The 13477-nt window shown below is 41.7% G+C and overlaps 1 protein-coding gene across 1 annotated transcript in view; it reads right to left on the bottom strand.

The window, feature by feature from the left end:
- Window positions 1–3170: 3170 nt before the first annotated feature.
- LOC141020373 (target of Nesh-SH3-like) overlaps window positions 3171–13477 on the bottom strand; it is a 28195-nt gene continuing 17888 nt past the window's right edge. Inside the window, exons 11-24 of the mRNA XM_073495424.1 lie at window positions 12095–12172; window positions 11500–11655; window positions 10350–10361; window positions 9817–9882; window positions 6805–6873; window positions 6584–6709; window positions 6170–6259; window positions 5857–6066; window positions 5649–5754; window positions 4900–4979; window positions 4439–4468; window positions 4199–4357; window positions 3993–4115; window positions 3171–3286 (exon numbers count right to left, since the gene is read on the bottom strand). Coding sequence (XP_073351525.1) covers window positions 3171–3286; window positions 3993–4115; window positions 4199–4357; window positions 4439–4468; window positions 4900–4979; window positions 5649–5754; window positions 5857–6066; window positions 6170–6259; window positions 6584–6709; window positions 6805–6873; window positions 9817–9882; window positions 10350–10361; window positions 11500–11655; window positions 12095–12172 — 1421 coding nt within the window. The remainder of the gene's footprint in view (window positions 3287–3992; window positions 4116–4198; window positions 4358–4438; window positions 4469–4899; window positions 4980–5648; window positions 5755–5856; window positions 6067–6169; window positions 6260–6583; window positions 6710–6804; window positions 6874–9816; window positions 9883–10349; window positions 10362–11499; window positions 11656–12094; window positions 12173–13477) is intronic.

The raw sequence follows: 13477 nt of genomic DNA, 5'->3' as shown, positions 1-13477 counted from the left end.
CGGAGCTGCACAACCCAAAAACACAGCTGATGATCCAAACGCTGCCTTCATACGTTTCTGTACTGATCACATTTCAGATGAGGACCTGATGTGGTCGATACACAGGAGACAACTGAAGGATTCACGCTGAAGAAGATCTTTAAAATATTCTGTTGCACCAAAAATAAGATTATTAAACCCAAATGTTGCCACTATGAGGCCAGAAGACACATTTGGATTCTTCCATCATAAATAATCATCTATAATTCTGTTCAACATTTTAGAAAGAAGATGCTCCTATGAGTGAGCTTTCTGCAGTCTCACAGTGATCCGGTGATGGTTGTCTGTACATCCACGGGAACACTGCTAACAGGAAGTGCTAACAGCTAATTTATCAACAGAGACTATCTGACTACAAGTGAACAAATATTAACATACTTTAAAACTGTTGCTGCCGTTTGCATCAAGAAATTGAACTTCCTCCAGTCATAATGTGAACTCACAGATATGAAACACATATTTTCAGATTCAGTGTGATTTACACTTTCAGACGATATCATTAAAATAAACATCCATAATTTCACTTCATCAGAGAATAAACACAGTTCAGAACCACACTTTTCTTCAGTATCACCTAACTAACAGCTGATTCAGCAGACTGTGAATGTAGCTGATTGAATACATTGTAAATAAATATAAGCTGAGACAACACACTGGTTAATGTATAGTTCACTGAAGCTTCTGAATATGTTGGTCTTTTCCCAACATGATGAATAAAACCAGGACATCAGACAAATACAGAACTTAAACAATTAAATCTAAATTCTGGTCCGAGTACAAAAAGGCTGCTAGCTAACTAGCATGAAAAAGGTTGGTTTAATGTGGAGAATAAATACCAAAGACAATCTGTTTTTAAAAAAACGAATCAAAACTTCTTTATTGTTGAAAATCAATATGGAAACAAACATATGTATAAAAACATCGACAGCACAGCCTCATGGTAACATACATTCTCATTTTCTTTACAAAGCACTCTGTTTATAATAATGTGGTCTCTGGATGAGCACAGAGGAACAGAACCGTCTCATGTCAGAAACAGCATTCAGTTCGTACAGAGGAAAGAGGAAATGCCCCGCATCACTTCTGACAGTGAACCCCGCCACCATGAAGAGTGACCGGGGTGGTGGCAGGACGGGAAACTAACAGCAGCCACAAGCAAAAGCACAATTAGCACGTTAGCTTGTAGCTAATCCAGGACTACATTCAACTGACATTTCAGCCTCACATCTGTCGACAAAGTTCATCATTTCACACCCATCTGACATTAAACCAAGATTATCTAACAATCTGTGAGTTTGTTTCTTCCCATTATTAATTTCACAGATGCCAGAGAGACTGACGTGTCAGAGCAGCACCACGGAAACAACTGGACATTGCTATATGCTAGCCGAGCTAACCCTGCTTTAGTTGTGCTCAACAATACTGCTTTAAATGTTTCACAAATTAAGAGTCAGGACGGAAGATTAACGGCAGCCACATGCAAAGAAAATAGTTTTGAACAGCAAGATTAGCACCTTAGCGTATAGCCCCAATACAGGACTACATTTCACAGACATATCGCTCACTCAGCGGGTCGGAAAATGTATTTCTGAACCCATCTAATGTCACTTTAGCATTCTGTAAATTTATATTTCCAAAACTCCGGGCTAACCCTGCTTTAGCTGTTCTTAAATTGTATTTTTTTTTTAAATCAGATATTTCTGGTGAAATGCGAATATTTCAGAATGAGAAAACAGCCTCTCTATGATTCATAAATTTCCTTTAAGGACAAATTTTACATAAATGTACTATGTTTCTAACTGACCATTATTCTTCTGTAACTCAAAGAAAGTTGGTAAAATCTTTTCTGTTGATGTTACGACGCAACGTACAATGAAAACAACAGAGAGACGTTTCTTAGTTACTTCATCGAAACACAAGGCGCAGTTTGATGGTTGCTAACAGAGCTAGCGCTACCGAGGCAACAACTAAAGCTGTTTGCTCCTGCAGCAGACGTAGTTGGTAAAATAAAGAAAGAAGCTGTTTAAAAGCAGATTATCTTTTCATTACCCCCGACTGCTAGCTATCAGGCTACATCGTTAGCATCTCACCCTGCTTTAGCATGATGCAAGAAGACGAAGAGCACATTATAGTACAGCGAAAGAAAAGAAAAACGGTGGTGATTGATATGCATCTGCAAAAATGTATTGAACAAATACATCCTCTCCATATACATATAAATACATTTCTGTTGTGCAAATTGCAAGTGAAGGAGCCTCCGGCCGGCGAGCAGAGGCAGCTCGCGTTGGTGCGAGACGTGTTCGGCCGACACATCTGGCGTCTGATGTGGAACTGATTTCAAGCACTGATGCTGCTTTTGAATCTTAACTTAAATTCAAGGTTTCGTTTGCCTGGAGTCCAAACTTTTGACATTTTTGTCAGTGGAGCAGAACAACACATCGCTGAAGACGTTCGATAATTATTACTGTAGTCTGTAAATTGTGTTTTTGATCAGGCAGAACATGTACATGCATGAGGCAGAAAAGTTCATCTTCTCCACATGGAGCAGCGCTTCTAGACACTAATCTGCTTGTTTACCAGTAGAAGACTGGTTTTACTGGTCAGAAGCAGGATGCAGTCGAGTTAGCGCGTCTCTTCACGGTTGTACCTTAAAAAACAGACAAACTGTTGAACATTTACACCAGAGGAGCAGCAGAAGCGTCACGTCCTGAAAACATCCTGTGAATTCTCACCTGTTGGACCTCGTGAAGAAATGTAACCAAAGACCTTTTGATAAATAACATCTCAAGTTATGAAAATAGTATTCCAGGGAGCCAGCTTCCCATTATCTTAACACAAAATAAAATATATCTTAGCGTGAGTCTGCGACCCGCCCACACTGCGGAGAGCAGCTCCACGTATCCTCCTGCTCTTCTACCAGTTTAGCCTTGTTGCTTGATAAATAGTAAAGACGAGGCACATTTGCTATTACATATTTTTAAAAAATGCTCTCTCGTTACTAATTCCCTGACGAGTATGTCCTGTACATGTTTTTACAGCACTGGGTAAGAGGTCAGGCAGGTTTGTAAGGACCCCTGCTGCAGTCGCCGACGACTCCTCTCCTGGGCGTCTCCGAGAACGACTCAGTCTGTTCACCATTTGCCAGGGATGGGCGTCCCGCACTCGTACCATGACACGTAGTTGACGTGGGAGTGTCCTCCTATCTGGCCGAAGTGGACGGGCTCCTGACGGACGGCTCGGTAGAAACCTGGAGCAGAAAGAAAGTTTTTGTTCTCACTGAGCTGAACATACGCAAAAGACGTCATTGTGGAAGGTACAGAAGGCGTCCACTGAGGAGCCGGAGGGAAAGAGTTTGCAATGCCTCTGTAGAAATGTCTTTTTAAAGGTGCAATACGCAGAATGTGAATCAGACTGTTGCTGTTAGGGTCAGGACCAAGGCTGCGAAGATTTGAAATTGATAAAATGTTTATTTAAAATGTGTCCTAAAATATTAGATGACGCCTTTATCCCATCACAGAAAGACAAAAACACAACTGTGACAAACACTAGCTAACGTTACTGGTTTAGCATGCTAACAGTAAAGCTAAACCAAATCACTTTGTTATTGTCAGTCGGATGTTTCCCTCGACGTGTTTGATTTTTCTCTGATAGTTTAGCTGCTCGCCTGAAGTTAAGATTCAGTCTTTACACTGGACTGAAGCTGATTCTACCCGGCGCCAGGTGACTAAAATGAGACAAAGATTAAATTATGTTTTCAATAAAAGATAAAAATCAGGTGTCAAGTTTGACTCAACCAGCATGTTTTAAATTCATCATTTTTAGTTTCTCATTCTAGTTTTGTTGTAGGATCTGACATTTCACTCAAACTGTTTTGGGATTAGACGCCAGAACAACCACCGCTGAGAAAAGCCTCTTTAAACTCGTGTCAGGAGTGGATGAAGTAAAGTGTTTACCGGGTCTGGACGGTAGCTGGTCGGCTCTGAGCTGCCTGCCGGTTCTTCCATCCAGGAACGAATCGACGAACTGACAGTGATCCTCACCGAAGCCGGTCTGATCCCCGATGTTGTGGAATTTACCTTCACGGTGAAATGAACAAAGACGAATCAGAACGGAGCTGAAAACAAACTAAACGAGGAAAAAGAATTCAAACTGAACTCACCGTTGAGCGAGTCGCTCAGGTAGATCTTGTACCTGAGCGAGTTGCACAGCTGGACGCCGACAAACTTGCGGTACCAGGTCCTCTTCACGTACTGCTTGCCGTGGCAGTCGGAGTACGAGTCCGTCTTGAAGGGGAACTGAGTCCAGATGGCGTCTTTTCCTGCGGAGACAGGGAAGGATGAGGACGCCGCACAGACGACTCACATCACATATTCAACACGGAGGCGTTAATTAGTCTCACCTGAGACGTTCTCGCTCACCCGCGGGTCCGCTGAAGACAGGAAGGACGAGAGAAGACACTTTAACAACACTCGACTACAGAACTCACCCTGAAACAGCCAGTGAATGAAACGTACGATGTTTAACAACTTTTAAACCAATAATCCTCTCTTGTGATGTAGTCTTAAACTTAAACTTAGACTTAAACCTGTTTTTTTGTGGTCGTCACTTATTTTCTCAAATGTTTTACCAGTTGCTCACATTTAAACTACAAGTTCCTTTTATATGGAATAATATGAAATAATAATGAAGAGGTTTAGAAACCCCCTTGTGTCTCTTCAATCACTCAACATCCATCTAAAACCTGACGAGATGGCATCAAAACAGCGTCCTGGAAGCCGTTTAATTTCTCTAATCAGCTGTCAGACTGTCGCAGCTTCAGTTCTGTCAGTGAGGGGGTACTGGTCGAAGCAGTGACTGTACCGGACTCTGTGCTGAAGGACACCGGCTCACTGAGAGGACCTTCACCCAGCTCGTTCTTCGGCTTCACCTTGAACTCGTAACTACAAACAGACAGAAAGATATTAAAGGAAAATTAGAGGGAACTTTTGTGGAATCAAACATTTATTCAGTCTCCTCTGAATACTCGCTCCGTCCAGATGGTATTTTGTGTTAAAGAGTGTTTCTAGACCTCGAATGTCACATTTTTCTTCCCTTCAGCTCGCAGCTCTGTGCTTTTGGTCGAGTCGTCCACACGTGCCAGACTTCCTTCACACCAAATAGTTTTCCCATATCCAGGCTCATTAAAACCTCAGTGAGCGTGACGGACAGACTCGGCTTGTTTTTACTCTCTGGACGTCTGTCCGCGACGCTCCGCTCGACTCAGTAATTGCTCGGCTGCCTCGGCTTGTTTGGACAGCTGAAGGCAGCGCGGCCGTGTGAGCGGGAAGCGGCCGACATTTTGTCAGACTGAACGCTCACGGGAAGAAAAGTGTCTGAGGAGGTGCAGCAGACGTCCTGTGTGAAGGACTCTGAATCTACTGCTTTCACTTTAATGTAACATGTTTTTTTAATCTTTCTCTTGTAAGTAACTTTAAATTAGAAGTTTTTAGGGTTGCAAAACAACCCAAAGACAAAATTAATCTGCAAATACTCCAGATCTGGTGGGGACCTGGTCGACTTGCTGACTGGAGCTCTGGGCGCATGTGAAGGTGAGTTTCATGGCCTCTTACCTGCTCTCAGGTTTGAGGTTCTCCACGGCGGTGTGAGTCTGGTTGGTAGTCAGGATGGAAACCTGCTCGCCGTCAGGTCCTTTAGCGGTGGAGATGACTTCGTACTCTGAGGAGAGGACAACAGAGTCCTGATCATCAGAATCATGACATACGACTCCAGAACAGAAGATGCTCTTCCACAAACATCTTTGAGCTTATGGCTTCGTACCGGTGGTGTCATTATCAGTCTTCTCCCAGTCCAGGATGACGAAAGATGGGCATCCCTCGACCGTCACCACAGTGAGGTTGGAGGGCGGCGACCTGGGAGGAGCCGTCACGTTTGCCTCGCCAGGTTCATCTTCGGGGAAGTAGTTGAGGGAGGAGGTGATGGAACAAGGCTCGTCCGGCTTCTTGCCCGTTTGATAGACGACATGAGGCGCTTTGGGAGGAAGAGGGAATCGATTAGTTCATGTTTGAAGCCTTTTCCTCATCAAGTTACAAGTTTTCAGATTCATTTTGAAGCAGAAACACTGTCGACTTACCAACGTAACGTTTCTTTCCCAAGGCGTCAACGTCAGAGGTTGGCTGTGATTTAAACAGCTCGGAGTCCTCCCAGGTCTCCTGCCGACCGGCTGAACAAAGAAGCACGAAGACAAAGTTTCAGAACGTAACATTTTGATTTTACATCTAAAGATTGAAACAAGCTTTCAATTTTGAGCTTCGACAGAACAGACGGTAAGAGTTTTCACTACTGTCTGTTTCCTTATCGAGAATAAAATAGAGGTTTTGTTTGACAACATAAATTTGATAGACGTCATGCGTCAAAATGTGTCGGTTGTTTGGTGTGGGTCAGTTGGTCAGTTTGTCAGCAGGATTTTGTATGCAGATAATTATTTTATCTAGTGAGCTGGCATGCTAACGTAACGTAAGGGGTGATGGAGTGTGAACCTTCATACCAGGTGTTGGCGGTGCCGTTGTTGTGGTCTGTTTCCGCTCCTGTTTGGTCGGCTTGGCAGTCGCTGGAGGGACTTTTGGTTTCAGGATCGGCAGCTTGTCGGTCAGCTTGAAGTTGTTCACTTTGTCTGATGGAAAACATGTTGATGATGAGGGATAATTATTTATGTTCAAGTAAAAGTAGACTTGTGTTGTAAAACAGACATCACTCTTCATTTCTGACCTGTTTCTCCTGGTTTCCCCACCAAGTTCGTTTTCTTGTTGATGGTAATGGATGGACGAGCCGGGGATCCTGGAACAAACAGTAAATAAAAAATGTTCTCTACATTTATTCGTTTTTATACTCTACCAGCTGCTTCTCACAGTTTTTTGACCTCCAATAAGCCCAGAAAAACATCTACAAGACAACTTAAAGAAGGTTTCACCCATTGAAAGGTGTATTTAATGGAAAACAGTGGAACACTCCTTTATCACCGTACAGTCAGAACTTGTTAACAAGAACAGAAAAGTCTGCTACAGATCAGATTCCTGTTTCGCCTGCTGTGTCTAAAAAAGGCAAAGAGTGAAGCTCTACCAGCGACTTGTTCTACCTTGGTACTCTCTAATCTCCTGGAAAATCTGCTTTTTTTTCTACAGCAGAACTCGATACCCGTTTCCAAATGCCAAACGAACCTGAAAACATGAACAATCCCGTGTAATTCGTGTGTGTTTTTGTAAAAATCCACCACGGACTGAAGTCCAGAACCTGCAGCCAATTACACCCCCACCCCCCTCATTTCAGGAGACGCCAAGATTCCTCACAATCAAGGACTTGAGCCAGATCCAAAACTAAATGGAACAAATGCAAAGCCAGAAACATGAAAGATGGTGGAGTCCTGAAACTTTTTAGCTCTGAACATGAAACAATACAGACACATTCCTCTCAATCAGTTACATGTAAATATGTACGAAGGACGAGCAGACGCCAGACTGCCTGCAGAGCTCTTTGCTTTCTCAGAAGAGCTTCTATTATTCTTGAACAGTTGGACATAAATTAAGAGTCAACAAAACATGAACCATTAGATGCACTTTATCCTGGGAAGTCATGGTGGAAACTGTGCTGTAATTACAGTCCATGTTCAGCAGTGCCTCGTGATTACAGTGCCAGATTAAATGAAATAAATATTGGTATGATTTTCTCTTTTCACACACAAACAATCCTGCAATAAAAAGCAAACAGCGGTTTCCACATTCGGAGGAGAACGGCTCGATGCACGCCATGCTGTCCTGGTTGCGTGAGGCTTTTCTAAACACAGCATCATGTCTGAAGCTCATCGCGCTTTCAATGCTCGCAGTCAAGCAGGAAGCAAAGGCTGAAGCATGTGGAGCATTTAAACAGGACGGGGTCATCAGAAACAGTTTCTTCTTTCAGTTTCTGCGGCGTGAAAAAGCACAAAGCTCTGCAAAGTAAGCTAACGACCGGAGGAGCACATTCTTTCCAAAAAACAGGCTCCGCTGAAGCTCCTGGCCAAAGCTTTCAAGCTGATGAACGGCATTTTCAAATCCTTGAAACATCTGACACGACCAAATCATGCAGTGTTGGCGGTTTAATTAAAGCAACAGTCAGCGTCAGGCGAAACTCATGCCTTTACCAACCATAAAACCGCTCTCCAGTGGTGGGACTCAATCGGCCGAACACATCAGGAAATTCAGACTTCTTGTCCTCCAGTAACGAGTTGTTCACTGCAGCAGGAGAGGCACTGCGATTAAAACTGAGGTCTCACAAACTCAAAGCTCGTCTTAAACTAAACAAGCATTCCACTGTTTTCCTGCCAAAATGTTCTGGATCAACCCTGTGAAGATGGTGACATACAGAAGACAACAGACCAATGGAAGACACCAAAAAACAGCTCATGCCCGCTGCACGACCATGCACACCTCGACATGCACAATATCGATCAGGACCAGGAATTATTTGATCAAATTATCTCAGGAATCAGTTTCAACCTCATTTACACCTGAAATTAAGATGTTTTTCATTGCAATAAGAAGGCGATCAGCGGTGGTCGGACTCAAAACGTTGAAGAGGCTTCAGACAAAACAAGTAAAGCCCTTTACCACGTTGACTCGATTCTAGCTAATGCTAACATGAATCAAACTGGGGCTAGCTGAGTCGATACAGCAGCTCGCTCACATCATGAATGAAAGTGGCCGAGCTAGCACTGGTGCTAACAAGCATCTCAGCTGGCTCTGTTTAATGACATTAACACAGTTAGCACGGCTAACGAAAAGTGGTCACACGCTCCCGGCTTGGCTGCGTTGTCACCGATCACTTCTGTTGACCTGAGAAGTGATCTGATATCTGATATCTCGGAAGTTGGAGCTGGGAATGGTGTCAAGGTAACCCAGTTAGCAATTGTTAGCCACTGTTAGCAAATCCAGTGGATAACAATACATCATGCTGTATTTTGTGCATACAAACACTGAAGCAACAAGTCCACAGAGCAGCCATCTTGGTTTGCAGGATTTCGAGTGGGAATACAGCCGGCTGCTTTACTCTGCCAAGATCAGGGTTTCTAGCTCAGACTGGGATTCTTACGGATGTTTTGCCAGGCTGCTAACTGGAAACGGGTAAATTGAACAGGTGTCTATTTCCAGAGTCTTTGATCTGAATTCCTCTGCCTTTAAACTCCACCTCGTCATAAAAACAGAGTTCGAGAAAACGCTTCTGTTTTGTCAAACTTCTGTTTCTAAGGTAAATAATAATAACTCAACGTTGTTTTCCTTTTATATTATGCTGTAACAATCAGTGATCTTTACGTGGTCATCAGACCGAGACACCCAACAGGTCTCAGTGAAAGTCTCTGAGAAAACAACCCAAAACCCAGACGTTCAAACCCCCACCAGCACCAGCACCAGCACCAGCACATGGAACACAGAGTGACATAGTTTGCTGCTGTTACTGGACTTATGTAACCAACTCAAATAATCAAGCTCCATCTCCAACATCCACTTGATTATTTGAAGAAGTCCGAGCCAGAAGAACCTGCAGAAGCTCACGTTGAGACAACAAACACGTCGGACAGAAGGCGACATGGACGGACAGACCAATGGATGGATGAATGAATGAACATGAAAGTATTAATAAACAAAATGGATGGAGACAAAAACACCAATATGAGCTGCGGTGGGGGTGAAGATGCTGCAAAAGCGACTGAAGGGTTAATGATGGGACACAAAACGAGGTCTTTTTTACCCAGTCGAGGTCGGGACCATAAGGCGGGTTTAGGTGGGGAAAGGCCCCGGTGGTGCTGTCCGTTTACTGTTGGGAGAAAAGCGAGTGTTACGAAGGGAAAAGAAAGTGTCTCTGAAAACTGAACCCGACACCAGAACAACCACTCAAGACCTGAGGGAACGTCTCTGACTGCACCAGTCAGTCGACTTTGAACAAACTTTTTGTAAAACATCATGAGCTTGAAGGAGAAACATCTTTCTTCAGTGAAGCAACATTTTTCAAGATGGTTTGTGGATTTGGAAATGTGGATTTATCATTTTTAGAATTTTTGTCCCCAAAATCCCCCGAACAGATTCCTTCTGACTTTGAGTCCTCGTTTTATTTTGAAACACAAAAAGTAAACTGGGAGTAAATTTTGTTAGCAACAGCTGTTACCACAGCAGACTGATTAATGAAAAAGATGACTTCCTGCTTCTCAGAAATACTGCTATAATCCACTAAAAATTAAAACCATCAAATATACAACTGAATACAGATTAATCTTTATAATTCACTCCCTGATGTCGCTGTCAGAAACATGATGAATGTTTCATCCTGTGAACAGGTTTTTAATACTGGAATTTAAATTGAAAGACTTTGATACTGAGTCTGGTTTATTTTCTGATTATTAACCTGAAATGAACTTTTGAAACTTAAGGTAAAGAAGCTTAAAGTGGTCGTTAAGTTGTTCAGGTGTGAGGTCCATTTGGCAGGTCACAGTTAACTGACACAAAGTGGGTTTGAAAGCTCATCAATCAGCAAACAAAAGGCAAAAACAGTAAGTGTTGAAAACAGAAGTGACTCTGTGAGATGTGAGCCACAGTGGAGAGACAAAATCAACCTGCCCTGTGAAATTAAAGGAATATTGCAGCAAATCATCAAAAACAGAACCAGGTACCAGTGATGTCAACTTTAAACTAATCTAAAACCTTAAAGTCAGCTTCGCCCAATCAGACTGACGAACTGAGGCCGGTCAAAACACGGCCAATCAGAAACCACCACGGATAATATGATATCTGTGCTCTGCAAAGTCTGGATAGAGTCGGAAGGAAAGTTTCTGATAAATTGTTCCTTCAAATTACTAATTAATATTATGTACTTAAGTTTACTGAATGGTAGAAGTTGGACAGAAACTAGTTGGAAGATTCTTGAAAATGTATCAAAGAAATTTCCAGCTATTTATTAACTGATTACTTGAAAATAGCAGAAGATTATTATTAAATCATGTTGGTGTCATTTTCAAAATTTCTAATGTTACTTTATAATTACCACCAACTTACCATGAAGTTTGCGAACCTGTAAAGTGAAGTGCTATCAGGAGTTTCTAATAAACTTAAAAAACGTTCTCAATAGTGCTGACTTAAATATTCATTCAAATATAAAACATATTTGAATGAATTAATTGTAAGTGTACCAAATCACATGTTTTTCGTCCATGAAACTTATACAAACTTAATTAGTAATTCACAGAATTATAAACTTTATATAAAGCACATGAAATTAGTAATTTGAGTCACAAATAAGAATCTAAGACAACAAATGTTTTCCTTCCAACCCTTCCAGGATTTGGAGGTAATGCACATTGAAGATAATGTAAGAAAGTAAAGAGGGGTGAAGAAACAGGAGGATTACCCCCGAGTATCCCAGAGGTTGGGGATGAGTTACTGGATCTAGAGGAAGAGTGTGGTTGTCTGAAGCCATTAGAGAAGGGAAAGAGGGGGTTTCTCGATGCAGGCCTCATGGATCTGACCACCGAGGTAGCTGCCGGGTTGTAAGGCTGCAAAGGCAGTGATGGAGAGGGGTTTCTTTTGCCGCCTTGACCTAAAAGATCAAAAACAGTTGCCTGAGTTACGATCTGATCTGTCTGAGTTGCCAGTCAAGTGAGCTTGCAGCAGCCCTGAGCGGTGATGTTAGTGATGGAAGTCTAATGACCATTTCAAGTCAATGTAATTTGACTAAGTAATGAGTTTGATGGAATCATGAAAAGGAAACCACAGTCATTTAAGCTGCTGATGAGTTTTGATGATGCAACCATGATTGTAAGATTGTGTGCTGCATGCAAACATTGGAGGCCATGTTGGATGGAATGGGTTTAGATCCTGGAGCGAGCAGCCATTCCTGTGGACAAAAACTTCAACACTGCAATTTATCTGGAAGCTCGAGGGAACAAGATGGTTGCAGATTAACAGCAGACAGACAGAGAGAGCATGACTGCCATCGATTGCAAGTTACAGGAGGCGTTTCGTGAGGTCATTATTACCCCAGTTGTTAGTTTTGGCTCTCTCATTGGCCAGAGCCGATCTCAGCAGCGACGATCTGTCCCGGGATTTGCCGAAAGCTGTGTGGGAAAGAGAAGGTTTAACGCTACAAAGACCCGACAGTTGTTGGTTTAAGAGATGGTCCACAACCTGTTGAATTAAAACGGAAATGAAAAATAGTATTTTTATAACAACAGACCTTGAAAAAGTTTAAAGCAGTAAAGAGTAAGATTAATAATATTCAACTCTTTGCAGATAATACTCTCATTTTTGAGAAAGAGATCCCAGTGGGAGTCCGTTAAAGTCACAAGGATCTGTCTCACTAACAAGATAGTTGTTTTGAAAATATGTTAAACACAAACATATTTTCATTGTGATTGAACAAATCAGTGAAAAATCACCAAATCACCATTTCAACTCTATACAGAGGTATAAATAGAAGGTATGATGAGAAATTAGGAGTTGAATATGGAAACCTCCAGTTTTTCAATGAAAATTTTGGCATATTTGAAAACAGGATTTTTTTCATTTCAAAATCTGAAACAAGTGTTCGCTGACCATAGCACTGCCTGTAAATTCTAATTCTTTGCAGATGAGACTCTTATTTTCGTGTTTGTACTAGAGGACGTTAATTTATGTCACAAAGATCTATCTCACTAACAAAAATGTCATTATTTTTATTGTGACTGAACAAATCATTCAGTTTGGATGCATAAAATGATGGAATGATGATAAATTGAGCACAGACTTTTAATTCTTTTTGCAGACGTCTTACTTATGTTTACGTCCTACAGAGGACATATACTGTAAAAATGTATGTCTCATGAGGCTTTTCATTAAAAAAATTTTTCATTAAACATTTTTTGTCATTGAAGTGTCTTTCGAATATCAAAGCATTATTTAACACTGTACAAAAAGATTTTAAAAAAAACCAACACATAATGTAAACCGTGCAAAGGAGGTGATACTTCCCTAAGTTAGACAGGACAAATTCAACTCTGCAAAAAAAGCTTTGCATTTTAAGAGCTTCAGTTTTTAAGCTCCAAATATAAAACAGCAGTCAGCTGCCAACAGCAGACCATATAAACCTCTTCATGGAGGTTGCACATCGAGTCTGTTAAACTTAAAAGACTGATTTGTCCATTAATTGTTAGGGTCCTCAAAGCCACAATGTATTTTAAATGTGATCAAAAAACGATCTTTACCCCATTACTCCACCGTTAAGGAAACTAGATGGCACTTTCAAAAGAAAGGTTTGGCTTTTTGAGAGCCACATATAAAATGTAAAACATCAGTTAATTGACAGCAGCTTGGTCTTTAAAGTGTAATTGTTTGCAGATGACACACTTATTTCCATGGAGGTCACACAGACAGCCTGTTGGAGA

Source organism: Pagrus major, chromosome 24, assembly GCF_040436345.1.
Source record: "Pagrus major chromosome 24, Pma_NU_1.0".
NCBI classification, from domain to species: Eukaryota; Metazoa; Chordata; class Actinopteri; order Spariformes; family Sparidae; genus Pagrus; species Pagrus major.
This window is presented reverse-complemented; position numbering and strand designations above follow the sequence as displayed.